This window comes from Dicentrarchus labrax, unplaced genomic scaffold (genome assembly GCF_905237075.1).
Source record: "Dicentrarchus labrax unplaced genomic scaffold, dlabrax2021, whole genome shotgun sequence".
Classification (NCBI taxonomy): domain Eukaryota; kingdom Metazoa; phylum Chordata; class Actinopteri; family Moronidae; genus Dicentrarchus; species Dicentrarchus labrax.
Genome location: NW_026136704.1, coordinates 771,044 through 792,781, shown reverse-complemented (window position 1 = coordinate 792,781; position 21,738 = coordinate 771,044). Strand labels below are relative to the sequence as shown.

At 40.6% G+C, this 21,738-nt stretch overlaps 1 protein-coding gene and 1 long non-coding RNA gene across 3 annotated transcripts; both read right to left on the bottom strand.

Moving 5' to 3' along the window:
* Positions 1 to 211: 211 nt before the first annotated feature.
* Positions 212 to 20,182, bottom strand: nyap2a (neuronal tyrosine-phosphorylated phosphoinositide-3-kinase adaptor 2a). Of its 2 annotated transcripts, none has more exons than XM_051398950.1 (7): positions 19,805 to 20,181; positions 17,114 to 17,330; positions 15,104 to 15,417; positions 11,992 to 13,032; positions 9,139 to 9,267; positions 8,903 to 9,015; positions 212 to 3,181 (listed from the first exon to the last, which is right to left on the bottom strand). In XM_051398950.1, the coding sequence occupies exons 2-7, from the start codon at positions 17,314 to 17,316 to the stop codon at positions 2,957 to 2,959; spliced, it is 2,025 nt and encodes a 674-aa protein (XP_051254910.1). In that variant the 5' UTR covers positions 17,317 to 17,330; positions 19,805 to 20,181; the 3' UTR covers positions 212 to 2,956. The 2 variants fall into 2 exon arrangements, with proteins under 2 accessions (XP_051254910.1, XP_051254913.1); XM_051398953.1 differs by lacking the exon at positions 212 to 3,181 and adding an exon at positions 8,608 to 8,699 and having other exon boundaries at positions 19,805 to 20,182.
* On the bottom strand, positions 3,985 to 8,601 carry LOC127362849 (uncharacterized). Its single transcript, XR_007884589.1, has 2 exons — positions 4,316 to 8,601; positions 3,985 to 4,028 (listed from the first exon to the last, which is right to left on the bottom strand). It is a non-coding gene; the product is annotated as an uncharacterized LOC127362849 (long non-coding RNA).
* Positions 20,183 to 21,738: the final 1,556 nt, after the last annotated feature.

Sequence of the window (21,738 nt, the reverse complement as noted above, 5' to 3'; positions counted from 1 at the left end):
TAGCGTTCACTGGACAGAGCTACAGCACCAAACAGTGTACACAGAGCAGGAAGTAAACCGGAAATGAGTCAGTACACTTACCGTAGCCAATATTGTTCCTTGCTGCAATGCAGGTCACACAGATAATCAGCATGCCCCGCCAACCTAAGCTTAGCAGATGAAGATATCAGAGGAGGAAAAAGGAGAGGATGACGAACTCAATAATCAGTCGTTTGTGTGTCAGTTAAATTTTATTTCTTTCTCATTTAATTGGAACATGATCACTCATTGACGTCACTGAACAAAGAACACCAGTTCCAATGATAAAAGTCAGAAAGAAACTAAAAACTCAAACATGTCGTTGTTGGGGAATCACTTGTTTCTTCTTTAACGTCTTCACTTACGCTGTTTTTGGGAAACTGAAGATTCTGTGATATTTATTGATCTGCAGTTACTGTCAATGTAATGCAATGTCACAGTAATCAGATTACAGTTCAGCTCATCAGACGTTTGGTATTGATCGTGTCCTCATCGTCCAGTTTGTCCGGTTGAACATCAAACGGGTTTTAGGGTGGATGAGTCGGATGGATACAGATTAAAAGAAATAAATAAAACCTTTAGCTCTGATCAGAAGAGTCATAAGGAGACATAAATATTGATCATAAATCCACACAAACAGTCCTCACTGCAGATTAAAGATGATTATTGATCAGAATAATCCAATAAAACCTTCTTGTTATAAAGATTTAGAAACTGAAGAAGTGCACTTTGTTTTAAATCACAGCTGATCTCATTTAATGAGACGAAGAACAGAAGATAAATGTGTGCATATTAAAACATCAAATTTCCCACCGTATCCAAGAATGGTTGGCTTCAGCACATGTCACCTTTGATTTGACATAATGCTAATCAATCAGCTTGTTCACATCCATCAATAAATCAATACACCGCATCCATCAAGTAATTTCTTTCCACTGTCCCAAAAACTCACACTGTCACATGACCTTCAGTTGACCTTTAGGTTACTTTCAGGTAACCTTGATGGACTTCCTGTCTGGCTGCTTAAGTTTAAATTGAAGTTCAGTTTGTTTTTGTTTCACTTCCTGTTGGTGTTCTGATTGAAGACAAAAAGAAAACATTCAATCTAAAACAGCTGAGTTGATACAGTTGTTACTATTGGTTCAAGGCCAGTTCAAAGGTCGGTGTGTGTGCATGTGTGTTTGGTTCATTCGAAAGCCAATGTGCACGTACAGTAACATATATGTAAATAATGTTTTTGTGGGAAAAAACACTCAACCACCACTTCAGAAACGGCTCAGCACAGAGTGTCAGTAAAAAAACTGCTGGTGCACCTATGGAGACGCAGTGTGTGCAACCCGGGCGACCAGACAACACGCTGAGCTCTGTATGAGTAAACTCTAATTTCCTTCCAAAGACATGATAACTGAGGTTACTTTATCCCACTACACCGTGCTGCTAACCCTTCCACTCTCATAATCCAACAGCTAGCTAGCAGGCTATCAGACGGCATCAAAATTGCCTGTCTGGGTCATGAAATTGACGAGCAAGTCTATGCCCTGCACTTGTATGCATTTTAAAACTGCTAGAACACTGCAGTACAACAGAGATGTGCAGGCCAGGCATGCTGTTCCACAGGAAAACAACAGGCGTTGTGTTTCTAGTTGTGTGTCTCTGTGTGATCGGATGCTAAGACAACATGTGGAACAGTAACAGTGGTTGATAGTCTTTCTGATCATTAATGTTCTTCAATCATCAGAAAGTGAAACAAACCGTCTTGAATGAAACATTTCCGGCTGTCTAAGAGACCCAGTATCAGATGAGTTAAAGTGGAATCCAGTCTGTGTTTCGGGGACAGTGGATGAGACCAAACCAACCAACAACATGCCAAAATATTCTCATTTTAAAATAGTGCTTTTTCATCATAATAAAAGATTTTTAAATATAAAAACATCACTTACTGACTTTTTCTTTCACACACAGACAATCGTCACAGATTCTTTTTTAAATATAAAAAACATGTTTGACCGACAGATTTAGGTTGTTTTTTTCACACAGAGAAGAGTTTATAAATTATTTTTTCTTTTTACAGCTTTCTGCTACACGACGGTCAGACTTAAAAAACATCTGAATCTTTTTCAGTGGTCAGATAGAAAAATAACGACAGAAAGCTCTGCTACACCTGTACGGCCACCCCCCCTTGCGCTCTGATTGGACGGCAGGAGAACTCTCTGTGTGTGTGTGTGTGTGTGTGTGTGTGTGTGTGTGTGTGTGTGTGTTTCAAGTCAATTTTCAGACTGTGTTTTATCTTTCTGCTGATTTTCTCAAATGGTTTCTTTGACAGTTTCTCAACATCTGGATCAAGACCCCACTTGAAGTTGTTTCATGTGACATTAATAAAACTATTCATAAGATTTGTTTGATTCATGATTACAAATAAATGTCATTGTTTAGTTGACAGTTTTATTAGTTGATAGAGAAAAAAATAATTGAATAATTAAATTAATTAATAATTATATAAAATTTGAAACTGTATGAAATCATGTTGTTATATCTTGTGGTTGTTGGGTTCATTTTTTTGCCTCTCTTTGACATGAGTCTCTTTTTCTGTATTTGTTTCTCTGTGCTTTTACTTTGAAGGTGTCAGTATTTTGTCTATAACCAGATACACACAACTAAATGCGTATATGCAATGATCAATCTCTGCTCTAATTTATTCCTGATGTGTAAACGCTAACAGCTTTTGGTGCTAAAGAACATGTAACTTAAATGACATTTTATTGACAGTAGTGAAGCGTCATTAGATACTGTCAATCAAAACAATGAGAGAAAACCAGCTAGAAGAAAATCTAGTTTTGGTAGAGGTGTCAGTGTTGTGGCTGTAGCCTGATGGCTGTCTCATCATCATTATTATATTATCATCATCATCATCCTCATTGTTTCTGTGTTGTAGTGAATTTCAGATGGCTGTGTCCCAGAACACCGTGGTCTGTCCAGTTGCGGTGGCAGTGGGTGGGGCAGAATATGGTGGCGGTTGCTTCCTCTTCCAGCTGGGCAGGATGGGCATACTGTCCTGTTTACAGAGATTCTTCTCAGGCCGCTGACGAGCTTTAATCTCTCGACACAAAATTCTTTTTTTCTCGATCATCTCCATCATGGTGGCATCTCCGCAGAGCCACGGCATCTGGAAACAGAAAACAGCTCGCCATCAAAATATGTGACCAGCCACGAGAAAACCAGTAACAAGTCTCCCGAGAGGCATTTTGAGTTATTTCCGGATTCTGAAAGTGTAGTTTCTAAGCTTTATAATATTTGAAGAAGTTGTGGCCATTTGAATGTATGCACATCTCAAAACCCTTTAGGGAGAAAACAGCCCTGGAACATTTACAATTCTCACCTAAACACCCCTCCCTAGTCAACACAATAGTGCTCATTTGCATCTCATTAAGATAAGCCCTACCCCCTGCACTCAGTGACATCTGGTATCTGTTAGCCAACAATGGTTGTCAAAAGCAGTTATCATGTAGTTAATGTTGATGTAGTGTTATTTTCCTTAAGCACTTTAGTGGACTGATCAGAATTAGAAGGTGCTTTATTGAAATGGAAATGCTTTTATTACAAAAAGCCTCTGAATATATATATATATATATATATATATATTCATTAATACACAGGATAAGATGTTACAATCCATTGTGCCATAATCCATGGTATTAACCACATCTACACATCTACAACCACATCTGTTTAACACTATGTAAAGCGCCATGAGACGTGTGTATTGTTTTGGTGCTCTATAAGTGAAATTAAATTGAAATTGAAATTGAAATCTAGAAGTGCAGTGTAGATGGATCAGTCTGTTGCTGAATGAGCTCCTGTGGCTTATCAGCACATTGTGGAGAGGGTGTGAAGGAGAGTCCAATTATTTGGTGATATCACATCCGCATCCTCTTCTGCATCCTCTTCTGTGGACTCTTCTGTGGACTCTTCTGTGCTGTGACCCATGGCGCTGGGCATGTGATGTCTCTTGCCTCGTCAGCACAGAAAAGCATCACAGTCAATTCAAGCAATTCACGCATTATTCAAATTAATAGCAGATGCTCACATTACTAGCCAAAACCTCCCATTACAGCTTAGTTTCGATGTGCATATCATTTTAAAACAACAGCCTACATTGTTATTAGCTAGCTCAGTTCTAAGGTATAAACATGAAAACAGAAAACATGAGATAACAGTTTGTAATCCCTGTGACTTTGACTGCGACTTTGAATGAACACATAACGCAAAGTAGATAACTTGGATGTTAATGGAAACTCACCCCATAAGAAATTGAATAGTATTCCTGCAGACTTCATTGCCTCCGATGGAATAAGTGGTCCGGGGGCGCTTTCTCTTCGTCTGGCTGCACATAAGCTCTGGAGAAAGTTTGTCCCTACACGAATGTGTCCCAATGAGAGAGTTCTCCTTTCTTCTTCCATAGCATTTGTAGTCAAAGTTACGGATTTTCTCCATTTCGCTGTCTTTATCCCCTTCACATGTTACCGTAGATATAGCGTCTGATATCTTATGCTCCAGCTCCTCTGGTGCGAGGCCGAGAGATTCTTCCTCGTCTTCATCTTCGGCAAAGATCAGCTGTAGATTAGGGATGTTCTCCAGTGTAATACAGTCGCTTTCATCGTCAGTGCACTCATCAGAATCAGAAGTGAAACTGGCGTCGGAATAACCAGAAGTATCCGTCGTCTCACTGAAGTACAGCCACGATTTAGTAGCAGAATTTATGCTGGGGGCTGCATAAGTAGCCATGTGGTTCGCTACTAACGTGCCCCTGATTGGCCGAAAAAAATAACAAAAGCACGTGAATGGTCACAGGTAGCCAGTATGAAAATTACCTGTATCGCCCAACGAAGCGCCAGCCTTTCCTGAAACTATACGCGATTTCAAACACAAAATGTATACTTTTAAGGCAACCAATACTGTTATCTGAAACATGGAGTGGCTTCTTCATGATCTCAACTTGCACATTCTGTAAAAAAAAAACGAAAATCACAAATTTTGAAAAAAACTATAGTTTCTTTGTTTATGTGAATTCCTCCCAGCCGACTTGTTGCTGGTTTTCCCATGGAGCGTCACATATCTAAAACCTTTTATTCGATGTTCTCTTGTCATTGAATGGTCACTTAACTGTGTTTGTCACTCAATGGTCACTTACTGCGTTTGTCACTCAATGGTCACTTACTGCGTTTGTCACACAATGGTCACTTATTGTGTTTGTCAATGGTCACTTACTGCATTTGTCACTCAGTGGTCACTTACTGTGTTTGTCAATGGTCACTTACTGCATTTGTCTCTCAATGGTCACTTACTGCGTTTGTCACTCAGTGGTCACTTACTGCGTTTGTCAATGGTCACTTACTGCGTTTTCTTCAAAACTTCACTGGAGTTTCAACACTGTAATTTATTTAAGTTTGGATTTCAGTTGAGGTGTTTCAATTGTCCTTGTTGCACATGGATTATTTTAAGGAGTCTGAGTTTCTGTTTTCTGTGCAAACCTGTGTAAATATTTAATGGAGAAGCAGCATGAACCCATGATGGCTTCAGCCTTTGGGTTAAAAGCTACACAATCATTCAATGCAAGAACAAGTTGTATGCACTTATCCATCACCTTCCTTTTCATATCAAACCTGCTCTTCTTGATTTCAGCACCAGTCCGACCCTCAGGTGATAGTCCTAAATCTGAAGTTAGAAGCAAATGTTCCTGCATGAGGCCCACTGTCGCCAAGGTGTTGCTCATGGTGGAAACTGTTGGGTCTCTGTAAATAATGTTTTAAGGAGTATGGTCTGGACCTGCTCTATTGGCGCTATACAAATAAAACTGAATTTAAAATTACATAAGTTATAGAACTTACAAACGTGTCTGAAGGACATAAAAACCTCACTGTCTAAAGATATAGTTACTCTAGATGGCATTACCTTGGCCTCTAGCACCACTGTCAGGAATTCTGGAGTTATCTTTGATCAGGACATGTCCTTTAATTCCCACATAAAGCAAACCTCTAGGACTGCCTTCTTTCATTTACATAATATTACAAAAATTAGACACATCCTATCACAGACGGATGCAGAAAAACTAATCCATGCATTTGTTACTTCTGGGCTGGATTACTGCAATTATTATCAGGTTGCTCCAATAAGTCCATTAAGGCGCTCCAATTAATTCAGAACGCTGCAGCACGAGTACTGACAGGAACTAGGAAAAAAATTCATATATCTCCTGTATTAGCTTCTCTGCACTGGCTCCCTGTAAAATTTAGAATAGAATTCAAAATCCTCCTCCTCACCTACAAAGCTCTTCATGGTCAGGCCCCTTCATATCTTAAAGAGCTCATAGTACCCTATTACCTCTCTAGAACACTACGTTCTCTGAATGCAGGGTTACCTGTGGTTCCTATAGTCTCTAAAAGTAGAACAGGAGCAAGAGCCTTCAGTTACCAAGCTCCTCTCCTGTGGAATCAGCTTCCAGTTGTGGTTCGGGAGGCAGACACCCTCACCACATTCAAGAGTAGGCTTAAGACGTTCCTCTTTGATAAAGCTTATAGTTAGGGCTAGATCAGGTGAGTCCTGGACCAACCCTTAGTTAGGCTGCTATAGGCCTAGACTATTGGGGGATTTCCCATGGTGCACTGAGCTCCTCTCTTCCTGCACTCATTCATGTCCCATTAATTCATGTTACTAACTTCACTTCTTCCCGGAGTTCTTGTGCTTTCTCGTCTCGCAGGTTCTCATGGATCCTGGTGGAGCCTCCTGCCATGGTCCTGCTTGACTGCCATTGCTAATATCACTGATATTAGTGTTATTATTATTATTACTGATATTATTACTACAGATACTATTATTACTATAATTACTGCTCATTGTACCCCATCGTTGTCGTTGCCATCTTCTTCATGTTCATCATCATCAGTCACTACTATTAGTGTAGTTGTTGCCACTGTTGTGGCTGTGGACCTTTGTCTGTCTCTTTCCTTCTGTCATTAGCTCTGTTCTCTCTCTCGCTCTCTCTCTCTCTCTCTCTCTCTCTCTCTCTCGCTCTCTCTCTCTCTCTCCCACCCACCTAGAGCCAGGGTCTGTCCTAGGTTTCTGCCTCTTAAAAGGAAGTTTTTCCTCGCCCCCATCGCCAAGTGCTTGCTCATGGTGGGAACTGTTTGGTCTCTGTAAATAATGTTAGAACGAGTTCGGTCTAGACCTGCTCTATTTGAAAAGTGTCCTGAGAAAACTTCTGTTAGGAATTGGCGCTATACAAATAAAATCGAATTGAATTGAATTGAATTGAAAATGCAATGCACATAATGTGAGTGCTGGCCAAAAATGTTCTATGGACGCACAGTCTGAATTCAAGTTAAGGAAAGCGATGGTACGAACCATAGACGTGATACCAGTCCCCAGCTCGCAGCTGGTACACACCCTCCTCTTCGTACTGGGGTTAGGGATTGAATCTGTTCGGTTACTGACCGGTCTCTTTTCCCACTAGGCCATCCTTCCTCTTACTCTAACTCTATGCACAGGCTGCTTGCTCATACTCCTGCAGTCATATAGCAACTACTGAGATCCTGGCACCACCCATTCATCCACATGAAATCACTCAATCATTCATGGTAAAATGCATTGCAGTTGTTTTACTTCACTTTATATCCAGTTTTTTACTGCAGAGCTGAATGCTGTCGGAAACCAGACAGAAAGACAGACAGACAGACAGACAGACTGACAGACTGACAGACAGACAGACAGACTGAGAGATGGACTAGAGTTTATTGTTCACTCTCAGGTTGTCAGTATAATTCCTGGTTCACACTGATTTTACTTACACTTAAATTATCACAACAGTTGATTTAGCCCAGTTTAACATTCAGATAGTTCAATGTGAAAGTTTTGAAGCAGATTATAATTAAAAGAGTTTTCCCACTGTCTGATGTTTTAAATATGGTCGGAAACATTTACGCACAAAGTTCACATCGATATGAGTCGAGGGAGTTCAAAAGAAACAGAAGACATTTAAAAAAGGTAGAATAACAAACAAATAAAAAAGAAATGCTTAAAAATGTATTAATTCCCCGGTAAAATGGTATAGTGACTGGAGTTAAATAGCAATATATAAGTATATGAGTGGGGGGTTAGAGGATTTATTATATTTTTCAAGACGTAATTTTATAATTGAAATTATCGTTTTAATGAGATTTAAATCATTAAAGTGCTTCAGTGTGAGTTCAAATTTGACTGGTTTGATGTTAGTTAAATGTTAACATACAGTTAATGTTTGGGTAAAGTAAGTTTAATGTTAGCATACAGTTAGTTTAATGTTTGTGTGCAGTTAGTTTAATGTTAGTACCAATAATGAAACTTTGTTAGTATTAGTATTAAAGTTACTTCACTGTTAACATCTACACATTAATGTTCACATGAGTCAGTGTTAAAGGTTGAGAAACAATAAAAACATTTAAACACCAAATATTTTACGCAAAGCTGAAATTACAAATGGTCTTGTGAACATATGTATTATTAATAGTAAATAATAAAGAAAACACTGTTTACATGGTAGCATGGTTATTTGCTTACATGTTTACATTTCAGACGTCAGTCAGCTGATGATTGAAGTTTCTGTTCGTCTGTAAAATGTTTTACGATCTGTCGATCAGTGAAGTTGAATCCTGTGTGAAATATAAAGTTTATTTTCTATTTAAAATAAAACTGCTGTTTAAATTTCTGATCTGAGATCTCATGGACAGACAGGAAGTTAGACTGACAGACAGGTATACAAGCAGTAAAAACACAAGTGTTTTACAGACAGGAAGTTAGACTGACAGACAGGTATACAAGCGGTAAAAACACAGGTGATTTACATGTACTGTACCTGGCTGAGGGCGGGGTGATGTGGCTCATGTAGATGACGTTGTGGAGTCCCACCTGGTGAAGGAACTCCTGATGTCGAGGCTGAACGGCCAAGTTTACACGCAGACTTTGATTCTGCAGATAATCAACACAAACTGTTATTCACCCTCTCTTCACATTAACCTGCTTCATTCTCTTCTGAAACATAAACTTGATGTCCTCTATACATCTCTGTAGTGTTGTTGTGGACTGACTCACCTCCTGCTCCTCCTCCTCCGGACAGCATCATGGTTGGGCTGACAGATGACCTCCCCATCCTGCTGGAGACTGGACTGGACTGCCCATCTCTGTCTTTAGTGTCGTGTCTGGGCAGAGACCTGAAGTCTCCTACAGAGACACAGAGACAGGAGAGACAGACAATGAAACGACATTCTGCTTTGTTTCTGTCAATAGCAAGGTTTTGTACAACTCAATCTGTGAGACAAGAACGTCAGAGAGAGACGGACAGGAACCTGAAACAAATAGGTGCAAAAGAAGATAGAACTTAATATAAAGAAAATAATAAAGAATGTATGAGAACCTGGAAGTTACAGAAAGAAAATTTACTTAAAGGCTCTTTCTAATGAGATTTAATGACCTGAACCAAAGTGATTATGCTTGTTGGAGATGAAAGAGTATAAGATCAGGAGGCTGCAGCAGCACAGTGACCGTTTTTTACAGGAAGTCACAGAGACACTGATAGATAATTTCCTGGCACATCAGATCCTGGTTTAATAAAATTGTATTATTAAAGGTTATTATAGAGACACATAGGGTCTCTGTGATCATCAGCGGTTAGTGTCAGGAGCCTGTTTCTAAATGAATGATTGAAGCTCAGAAGGTGTGGGCTAGGAGAGCAAGCCTCAGTCAGAACCTTAGTCAACTTCAACTTCATCTTCAATAAAGTATTTCTGATTCCTGATCTGATTCCTCCTTTCCTGTTCTTAGATATGCTATGTGCTAAGCTAATCTATGTTGAAAAGACAAAAAGAGACATACACTGAGCAGTCACATGCATCAATGAGCCTCGGCCCCCCATGACCTGTCTCTGGTTCTTTTCCTTACTTGGACCACTTTTGATCTCTGCAGACCAGGAACACCCCACAAGAGCTACAGGTTTGGAGATGTTCTGACCTAGACGTCCATCACAATGTGGTTCTTGTCAAAGTGGCTCAGATCCTCACACTGCCCATTTTTCCTGCTTCTAACACATCAACTCAGAGGACCAAATGTTCACTGTCTGCCTGATATACCCCCCCACTGACAGGAGCCCTGATAACCAGATAATCAGTGTTAGTCACTTCACCTGTCAGTGGTCATAATGTTATGAGTGATCAGTGTATATAGTCACATCTTAAGTTAGCTAATTTTAGTAAAATGCTAGCTAACTAGCTATAAATATCTATATGTAGTCACATCTTAAGTAAGCTAATGTTGAAAATAATAAAAACGACCTGGTGGTTCTGAGATGTGATCGATAGAGCTTGTTGGGTCAGGATGATTTCAGGGACAAAAGGTCATTAACAAATTGTTGAGAGTTTCATTGTTAAAGGTGGGGTTTGATTTTATTTGACCTGAGCTGTATTCTGACTTTATTTATCTTCCATTTTTTATTACTGTTGTATAGAAATATTTATTTCTTATAAATGGAAGAAATGTGCTGTTGAAATTAAGTGAAGATGGTTTTAACTGATGTGACAACATTGCTACCTGTCTGCTGCAGTGAACACATTCAGCACCTCATTTATTTAATTAAATGATCTTCAGTCAGACAGCTGACTGACAGTCGTCACCATGGCAACTAAGTCTCCATGGAGACAAAATGAACTGATGCTGATCCTTTACAGAGACTGCAGTCGACATTCAACCTCTGTAACCCTCGACACTCTATGTCTGTTCATTACATCTTCAGTGAGTCGATCTGGCTGCAGTCAGACTCACGGACGAGACAAAAAGTAGAGACATATTTCAACATAATAGTGTGTCAATTGTCAGTCATCTGTTCATCTGTCTGTCTCTGCTCATTAGTTCAATAAAGTCACACCTTCTCAGATAGACTTTTCCATATATTGAATCTGTATGGTTTGACCAAACAAACCGGCTTTCAAAGTTCAGGCATATTCAAGAGTATTCATTTGTACACCATCATCTTCTTAACTCAATAACTTACATGCAAACAAGCAAACAAAAACAGGCTTGATGACACGCTTCTCCCGGTAACAACACACCTGCTCTATGATTACCACTTCACCTGTTTGTCCTTCCATATTCCACATACCACCTAGTGTGCAACAAGGGAAGTATAACAAGTCAATGAATTCCCTTTTATACACACACATAAAAGAACATAGTACAAAAATGGCTCCAACAGAATGAATGTTAGTCAGCTGAGGTATTTGATTATGTTAATGTTGCTGGCTGTGGTTAAAGGTTTGAGGACAGTGAACCTGATCTGAGTCTCTCAGATGTGCACTCAGTATGTGAATCTGATTTAACATGTTGGTGTAAAGATGAACCTGAAACACTGAATGATGATGAACATGCAGAGAGAAAAACTGATAAACATATGTACATGTTTGTGTCTAAAGTTAACATCTGAAACTGCCATTATGGTCGTTCAGGTATCAGCATCTGGTTTTACAGCAGTTTTATCATTATGTAATGTACATACAGTACAGTACTGTAACACTGGTGTAGCAGCGATGTAGTACTGAGTGGTGTCCTTACCTTCTCCTCCCTCATGTTTTTGGTGTAGTATTAGTACAGATGTGATACTTGTGTAATACTGATATTGTACAGATGTAAAACTGTATCTACCTGATGAATACTGATTTAAATTGATGCAGTAATGTTGCAGTACAGATGTAATACTGAGAGTTACGGTTTACTGACCACACCCCTGTTCCTCCTGCTCCTTCCTTCTGCTTGTGTCTACTTACTGTAATATAAAACTATTGAAGGCTCTTCCTTCCTTCTGACCCGTTCTTCATCACTTGTCTTCCTAAACTTATACTGATATAGAACTGATATAATGATGATGTAGTACTGATGCAGTACCTTTGACGTATTTACCTTCACTCTCTCGGCTCTTCCTGCCTCCGGATCCCTTCTTCATCATCTGTCTACCAGAGGTAAAGAGGTTGAGTTCGTCCAATGGGCTTGTGGGAGTCTGTGACCTCATCGACACGTTCTGCATGGAACCATGTGTGGAGGAGGAGTTACTGAGTTTAGCCCCACCCTCCCCAGCCCTGTGTGAGGATGAGGAAGAGGAAGATGAGGAGCGGGGCATACTTCCTCCTGCCATCAGAGCGTCGTACGGTGGCGGCCTCTTCAGGCTCAGAGGAGTCAGTGACCGACCCATGCTGACTGGAGACGGACATGCTGATTGGCTGCGGGGGTAACCATGACCACCGTGGGCGGAGCCAGAGGACTTGTAGAAGTTTGAGGGGAGAGGCGGAGCAGATGAGCGGCCGGAGGATGTAATGGTGTGGGTTGAGGGCAGATCCCGGTCCCGATCCCGGCCCTGCTCCTTGCGGTGGTGGCTGGAGCTCTGAGGATGTTCGACACCACCCGACTTACTGTAGGAGACGTTTTCTATCATGGGCAACCGGGTGACATCTAAGGGGGTGAGAGGGGACTCATCAGAGTTGGGGGAGCACTGAGCGGGGGCTGGGGGGAAGATGAGCAGTGGTGGGCGGTGAGTCAGGAGATTGGGGAAAGGTGGAGGGATGTCGCAGAGAGAGCCGCGGGATGACCAGGCTTCAGGATCCATGACGGCAGAGTGAGTGTCCTGTAGGAAGTCCTCCAACATCGGGTATTTCATCTCCTCATACACTGACTCACACTGCTCATCCTCCACGGCTTCCTGACCTTTCAGTTCTCGCAGGATGTTTCCCACCATCTCAATGTAGACAGGTTCCTCATCGTCTGTGTCTCTTGACGCTGGACTCTGACTCTGGGATGAAGATTTGTCCCATCGCAAGGAAGACTTCTTGCTACCATGGTTATGGATGTAAGATTCATCAAAGGAGGTGCTGAGCTGAGTGTTTGGGTTCCTTTTGGGTTTGGGTGGAGGCATCTTCTTGTAGTCCTCACTGTAGAGATGACATCGAGCTGCAGACAGACAAAGAGACAAACAGACAGACAGACAGGCAAACAGTGGTTAAACCTGAGCTTTGTTGCAGTTTTTGAGGAAATATACATGCATATATTTAAGATGTCAAATAAATCAAATTAAAAAACTAAATCTTGCATCATCAAATTATGTCCATGTGTTTATCCACTGACGGGCTCAGATTGTCTTTATTGGTGTCTGACAACATTTTCAGTTCCTTTCAATCCAAGCTGTGACATCTCCTTTGTAGTCAGAGTCACAGCACCCACAGTTCTTGTAGCAGCTCCTCTTTCTCATACTTGGGCTCAAATAAATACTGGCAGCCATCAAATTCAAAGACCTCATCCACAATGTCAAAATCACATCAATATTCAGCCGTATCACTGAAAATATTTTACATAACTTAATTTTCTGTACTCTCAACAAACTCTTCCTGGCATTACTACGCTCACATTTCCACTGTTGTCACTTCACTTCTCAGACTTGAGCAAGACACACAGCAGATTGAGCAAATGTAATTTAATTTCTCTGTTGTTGTCCGACATTTACAATAATAATCTGTGAGTGACAATAACAAGCACTTTAATGGATGTACATTAATGATGGTCCCTAAGGATTATGTTATAGCTCCTTCTGCAGCTGGAGGTTGCAGTACTCTCACTCAATACTGGACCATTTTCAAAACTTGCTGTCCCAATTTGTCACTTTGCCACAAAAACGTGAAAATAAAGTTGAAGCCAAAAGTTGAAAAATACCCAAGTTACCCTTCATATTTAAAGGTCCAATGTGTAGGATTTAGGGGCATCTACTGGTGAAATTGCAGATTATAACAAACTGGATACAGCTCAGCCTTCCAAGTGTGTAAGAGAAACTACAGTAAAACCCCTGTCTAGATAAATGGACTGTATTTGTATATTTATTTGTGTTTCTTTCTAGTCTTCTGACCACTCAAAGCGCTTTTACACTAGAGCCACAGTCACCCTTTTACACACACTCACACACTGATGGCAAAGCCCATCGAACAGAAACTAACTCATTCATTGACATTCACACACCAATGACGCAGCATCAGGAGCAATTTGGAGTTCAGGATACTCAAAGCTCAAGGATACTTCAACATGCAGTTGGGAGGAGCTGGGGATCACAGCAACAACCTTACGATTAATGGACAACACTCTACCTCTGAGACACAGGCGCCCCTATGTTTGGTTTGCCATTCTGGGCTACTGTAGAAACATGGTGGTTCAACATAATGGACTGTAGAAGAAGACCTGCTCCCTCTGTAGATAAAAATGTCTCATTCTAAGGTAATGAAAACAATTCTTATTTTCAGGTGGTTATACACTAATGAAAACATACCAATGATATTATATTACAGTAATTTTACACACTGGAGCTTTAACCAGCAGGTGTCGGGTTTAACCATTGACAGTATATATAATGGAGAGAAGCAAGTGTTGGACAGAAGCAGAAACCTGTATTCTGTGTAAAGGCCAGCAGGAGGAGCTCTATTGATTGACAGGTCATTCTCAGGGAGCTCAATGCACCAAACTCAGATCAAACTGTCAAACTAGGCAGCGCTATGGATCCAGATTCTGTTACTGTGTTGAATATTTCTCTCCTCAAATCTCAAACACATTTGAATGTTTATCTGGAATACCGGATCCTGTGTGACCAGATGAGCCAGCATTTTTTCCTGCTACGGACGAGTCAAAACTGCGCAGCCAATCAGTACAGATCAGCTTGCCCTGGCTCCTTATAACTGTCATGGAGGCAGGTGCCCGGTTAGCTCAGTTGATAGAGCTGGCGACCCATATACGGTGTTGCTACAGCGGCCCGGGTTCAAGTCCGACCTGTGGCCCTTTGCTGAGTGCCTCTCTCTCTAGCCCATTTCCTGTCAATCTTCGGCTGTCCCTATCCAATAAAGGCATGAAAAAGGCCACAAAACCCCCCCCAAAAAAACTTTCATGGCGGCAACCAAAACGCTGAACTTGAGGCTTCAAAAGTGTTCCCCACAATCCAATGGATGACATCACGATAGGGTTTAACCAGCAGGTGTTGTGTTCTCACCTTCAGCCTGCTCTGGCGTCTCATTGGTTTCTTGGGCATCTCTCTTGGTGACTCCGGTGCCTCCGTTCACCGTCTCAGAGCTGCTGCTCAGTTTGGTGCTGGGGTCTCTTTTGGGTTTGGGTGGGGGTTGTTTTCGGTTGTGGTTGGAGTCGTCATCTCCTCCGCCCACCGAGTGGAGGGACTGGGATCGGACAGTGAACCCCTGACTCGGGGGTGGCAGACGGTCCTGTGGTGCCGGCATCGTCATGAAACCCATCCTAAAATGTTTCCCAGAGTATGCCCCGTCTGTTGCCATGGCAACATCTTCCCCAATCCTGGATGGACCAAAAGAAAGAAATATCTGTAGTACAAACAATCCCACGGTGCTTTATAAAATATACATGAGTTTTATGTTGGTGTCACAAACCAAAACTAATCAAACTCTGTTACACTGTATTTTATTTTACTGTATCATACAAAATCGTATAATCAATTATAACAGTATAAAAGAACTGCAGCTGCTCTTTATGGAAATCTGACTGGGATAATGTCTAGGTTTATAACCATTGTGTATGATTTGATATGAGTAGCACTATATCATGTTTACTTTACTTTAAGAGTCTAAACCAACAGCTTAAACCAAAAGCTTAAACCTAGATCTTGCTTGATTTGACACAGTAAATCATACTATACTGCTGTCAAAGCTATAATGCATGGGTTTTGAACACACTGCTGTAAAATGGTTCACTTCTTATTTTACTGGAAGAACAATCAAGTCTTTGATGTTGATGGGTTACATCAGAACTTCACAATAGTACATGTGGAGGGCCAGAAGAGTCCATTTTGGGGTCTTTTTTATTTGTTCTGTATATAAATGAAATGCCAGCTGTCGTGACATGTTAGCTCTTTTATGCTGATGATTCTCCATCAGTGGTATCTGGGAAAGATGTCAGTAAGACTGGGAACACTCTCAGTAATGTATTAGAAGGTTTTAGGTAAAACTGAGTCAATCCTGTTTGGAACTAATAAGCAGCTGTCAAGAACAAATTCAATGTGTCTTGCAATGGAGCTGAAATTGTTTTTCAGACAGGTGTTTTGTAATAAGGAATAATATTGGATCAGTCACGCTCCTGTGAATTTACTGCTAATAAGCTATTATCCAAGCTGTTCAGATCTCCTACACAAATCTAAATGTTTACATTTTTGTCAGTATGGATGCTGCATATTGTAAGATCAGTTAGATTCTCCACACTTCGAGCCATTTTACGGAAATTATGAACACCAAAGTATAATTCATTCAGATTTACTAGCACTGTTAACAAGAGAGGTGGAAAAAAAACCTCTGAATCGATCATAAAGTCCATACGGTCTGTGTCCGTTCCTCCATTATTTATAGTCCTTTGGTCTGTCAGGGTCCACCAATAAAAACAATGAAAGGGTTTCATTAAAATGATTCTGAGTTATATATAAGTGAATATTATCATGTGCAGTCTGTTGCTCACTGTCTGTGCATTGGCTGCCGTACAACAACGTTCACATTCAAGTGTCATGGCAGCAGCACCGAGAAAAAAGAACAACCTGAAATTTACCGTAAGCTGTTTGTTGTCAAATTTGCTGAACAAAACTCAAGAGAAGCTCTAGTTACAGAGTATTTCCATTTGTGCTGAGCAAGAGCTTTGTGCTAAAGGGAATCAACGCCTGTCCACAATAAGGAGGAGTTTATAAGACGTTTTACGGTATGTTGTTTGGTATGTTGTTTTTTATGTTGAAGGTTGAATGTTGAATGTTGATTGTGTTTCTTTGTGTTTTCTTTTGTCTTCTAACATCTTGGGACCATGTTGGAAATAAGTTTGACCTTTTGACATTTGTGTTTCTTTTCCTGTGTCTGATAAACCATAAATAAAATCAATCAATCATGCAATTAATCAATCAAACCAAGAGCCTAAACAAAGAGCCCAACCCTAGAGCCTAACCAAGGACGGTATACACATTTACTTCACTACTGCCCAACACTGTTCATGTGTTTTCTACCTTTTGATGGCTTCTTCCTGTCGTCTCTTCTTCTGGTGTTTTTCCTGCAGGTAAGTCCAGTTGGTCTGGTTGCGAACGCGGTCACTCTCTCTTGCGATGTCAGAGGCATTTTGGATCACCAGACCGTCGTATGTTCGAAGGCCGCTGTCTTCCACATACTGAAAAAACCTCCTGAAGGAAGATGCCTCCTCCTGAGACGTCATGACTCCCTAAAGACCTGAGAGGAGGATCAGAGAGGAGCTGTATTAGTCAAATTACTGATTATTTGTAACCTACACACTAGTGACCTCTGCCCATGGACTACAGATGAAGATGAGCTTTTATCTATATTTGGTACAATACGTGTATTGTGCATTGTCCCTGATACATGAAATAAAATAAAATAAAGTAAATGCTGTTAAACCTGTTCAAGAGAAACTTTTTTTAATCACTTTTCTAGTGTGAACATGGTTTAGTTTTAGTCTGAACACATAAACACTTGATTGAACAAATCATTTTGACACTAGAGATAGATTGCTTTACTTCAACCAGCAGTCAATGTTGGTTTGGTTTAACCACCAAGCTTTTATGTCCATCTTCGATGAACCTGCAGTATGTTCAAACTGTTTACAGTTTGTGGGTTTGTGTCAGTGTCGGGAAACACAAAGATGATTGAATTATTGCTGCAGTATTTTATAAAAACATAAGAAATAAGATCAAGGCATTCTCTTTTTAAACAGTAACCTTTATTCTGATGTCATGCTCATGTTAGACCTTAAAAAAAGACTTCCTCCACTGAGGATTAATCATAAAAAACATACTCCTTTCATGTTTCAGGCCTACAAACCTGCCCTGACCACCTTTTTTTGCTTGATGATTTTTGTGTTCATGCTTATCCTGATCCATTTGCTATAATTAAAGCCTGTTCTCCTGACATCCCCCATAAGTCTGTGAAGCTCAGTCTGGACTACCGTCACCATCTTGGCAGACCTGCCTCCACCGGCTCCCGGCTATTCCAAAAATGGGGTGGAGCTAGGGCTGAATGAAGCCTAGTTACTGAAGCCGTTTGTGACAACACCCATCTGTTACTCAAAGCAGCCATGCCCTTAATTATGCATAACTTTAATACTTAATGTAATTAATTATATATGTGTGATCTGTAAACATGTTTATTTCTGCTCTTAACTTGGACATTTTAATATGGGGCCTTATGGAGACTGACTCACTGCTCGAGCCTCTAGTGGACGTTAGAGGAACTGCAGTGTTCGTTTCTGTCCATAAGGTGTACTTTCGGATTTGTGCCATCTAATAGTGAAGTTTATTATTACAACTAACTGAATACCACCCACGTCTCATGTTCTGGGCTACTGTAGAAACATGGCGGTTAAATATGGCAGAGCCGATCCAGAAGAGGAGCCACTTCCTCTGTGGATAAAAACGTCTCATTCTAAGGTAACAAAAACACTTCTTTCTATTTTCTGCTGATTAAACACACTTATGAATATTATATTACAGTAATGTTTCACACTGGTGCTTTAATTATTTATAACTAATTAATTATAAATATTGTCACGAGCAAATAAAGAGCTTCTGAAACAACATTTCTCTCTCTCTCTTTCTCTGTATGTATGTCTCTCTATTGTTCCCCTCCCCCACCTCTCTGTCTCTCAGCATCCTTCTAAAAATGGAACAGGGAGTCAGCTGGTGGTAACCAAGCAACAGCAGCATCTCTCAGAGGAGCATGATGTAATTCTTCCTGTCCACGGGTGAGGAAGTGCAGAGAGAGAAAAGGAGGATAGGAAAAGACAAGAGGAAGAGAGAATGAGGATGAGAGGAGGAGAGGAAAGGAGGAGGAGAGGAAGAGAGGAGAGAAGGATAGGAGAGGAGAGGAGGTGGAGAAGAGGAGAGGAGAGGAGGAGTTCTTTCTATTTAATTTTAAAATCTTTGTGATTCAAACATGAAACTCGAGTTTTTCCGTCTGATATTTTCACATTAAAACACTTCAAATCAAACTGTTTCTGGTTATTATTATTTAGATTGTAAATATGAATTAAAATACAGTTTCTGTTAATGTTTCAATCTCTCTTTAACAATCTAAAGGTTTACCTCTGCTGATGACCTTTGACCCTGAAACATAACTCCTAGTCACACCTATCAATCATTTGTATTGATCCATCTCTGTTCTGAAAACAGGAAAAGATTATATTTGTTTGTCTGAGTTATGCCCAAAGTCTGGTTTACTTTTATTTTTGTGTTTTAGGTGAGACAGAGACAGTTCAGTGTTTGTGGTTAATCAATAATATTGATCAGATTAAATGAGCAGCTGTGTTTGCACATGCCTGACACAAAGCCACTTCCTGTTTAAGGATTATTAAAAACATTTCAGGTCCGTTCACCTTCATCCACCTGGTGGACAACTCTTTCAAAATAAAAGTCTGGTTGTGAATAACTGCAGTTCTTTAATCGGTAACTTGTTCTCTGATCTGATCCAAGATGGCTGCCATGTTGAAGTGAGATGTTGCTGTTTGTTTGAAATACAATCAGGGTGTGAAGGTGTGTTTGAACAGACTTTTTTGACACTGTCGGCAGTGGCAACAGCGACTCGATCACAAACAGATTTTTCAGCAGCAGAAAAAGAAAAAGTCGACGGAACAAATGAATAAAACCAGAAGAAGAAACACGTGAAAGACGACAGACTGAGCTGAGGCTTACCGGAGGATCAGCAAGGACTTAAACTCCCTCCATCCCTTCTTCACTGCCTCCTTCCTTCCCTCTTTTTTCCCTCCTTCAGTCCTTCTTGTGCAGACAAAGATGGAGTGATGAAGGTTGATGATGAAGACGTCTGCAGCTCAGAGGAAACGATGACTCGCTGTGATTCTCGTCTGCAGCGATGTTAATCCACATCTACCCTTCAACACCTCCTTCCTCTCTTCCTTCCTCTCTTCCTTCCTCTCTTCTTCTCTTCCTCTTGTCATAAATCCTCACAGCTGTAAGAATCACGGCTCACACACACACACACACACACACACACACACATTCACTCATTCACACACCCGTCAGCCACACACACACACACATCCCCGACGAGAGTCGCCACAAGAAACGACAGGCTGAAACCACGGCAACCTGACAGCATCCTCACCCTGCTGACTCCTCCCCTTGCTTTTGAAAGAGAGAGAGAGAGAGAGACAGAGAGAGAGATAGAGAGAGTGACAGAGAGAGCGACAGACAGACAGACAGAGAGAGAGAGAGAGAGAGAGACACACACACAGAGAGATAGACAGAGAGAGAGAGAGAGAGAGAGAGAGAGAGAGAGAGAGAGAGAGGATTTGTGTGAGTGTGTGTGTGTGTTAACTGGTATGATGATGTCACATAATGTTTTATAACAACTAACTCATGTGATGTCAAAGATTTTGACTGCTGTAGGCAGGAAGTCTGCAGAACATGACGAATACAAAACAAAAGCCCTGATGAGACTTTTATTTTGTAGGACAGTCTCATCCAGACCTGGACCCCTCCAAGTCCAGTCCTCCACTCCAGATGACATTCCTGTGTCCAACAGGGTTAGGGTCCTCAGTCCAGTGTGGATTGACCCTTCACTCGAGAAGAGGAGGGTGGTGGACTGGGGTCCTCAGCATTATAATACTGTTTGTGTTCTCTTCCCTCTCTGCTGTGTCTCCATCAATTACATGAATTCACCTGCAGAGGCCAGTCTGATGAGCCTGTCCTATCTGTCCCTGCTGATTCCACTGGTCCTCAGTTTGGACCTGTTCCTCTGGGACCTCCTCTGTTGTTCTGTTGGATTATCTTCAGTCTCCCCCCCTTATACATCATTGTTCAAAGTTTTTATACAAATATTTGACTTATTATTAAAATGTGTTTGAACATAGAATGTTAAAATGATGGATGACCACAATATAGGGAGAGCAGTAGCAAAGAGTAATTTTTGTAATATTACGTAAATGAAAGAAGGCAGCCCTAGAGGTTTGCTTTATGTGGGAATTAAATGACAAATCCTGATCAAAGATAACTCCAAGATTCCTGACAGTGGTGCTAGAGGCCAAGGTAATACCATCTAGAGTAACTATATCTTTAGATTTGAGTCTCAGAGGTTTTTGGGGGCAAGCACAAGAATTTCATTTTTTTCTGAGTTTAACATCAGAAAATTGCAGCTCATCCAGGATTTTATGTCCTTAAGACATGTTTGTAATTTAGATAATTGATTAATTTCATCAGGCTTGATCAACAGGTATAACTGGGTATTATCTGCATAACAGTGATAGGGTTAATAATAATAATAATGATAATAATAATACATTTTATTCATAATGCCCTTTTCATCAAAAGATCTCAAAGTGTTACAGGTTAGAAACAAAAAAACAGTTTTAAAAAATAAGAAAAGGAGAAAAGAACAAAAAATAAAAAAGGTTTTTTAAAAAAGAAAAAAAAAACATCTAATAGGGACCAAAAGCTTTGCTAAAAAGAAATGTCTTAAGATCCTTTTTTAAAACAGTCAGTGGATTGTGGTGCCCTCAAGGTGTCAGGGAGGGCATTCCACAGACGTGGGGCGGCAGCACAAAAGGCCCTATCTCCCATGGTCCTGAGTCTGGTTCTGGGTATGTGGAGGAGGTTTGAGTGAGTGGAGC

Coding starts and splice junctions, on each gene's coding strand:
- nyap2a (XM_051398950.1), bottom strand. CDS start 17,316: ATGACGTCTCAGGAGGAGGCATCTTCCTTCAGGAGGTTTTTTCAGTAT. Junction 13,033..15,103: donor GACGCCAGAGCAGGCTGAAG/GTGAGAACACAA, acceptor GTCTGTCTGCAG/CTCGATGTCATCTCTACAGT. Junction 9,268..11,991: donor GAAGAGCCGAGAGAGTGAAG/GTAAATACGTCA, acceptor GTGTCTCTGTAG/GAGACTTCAGGTCTCTGCCC.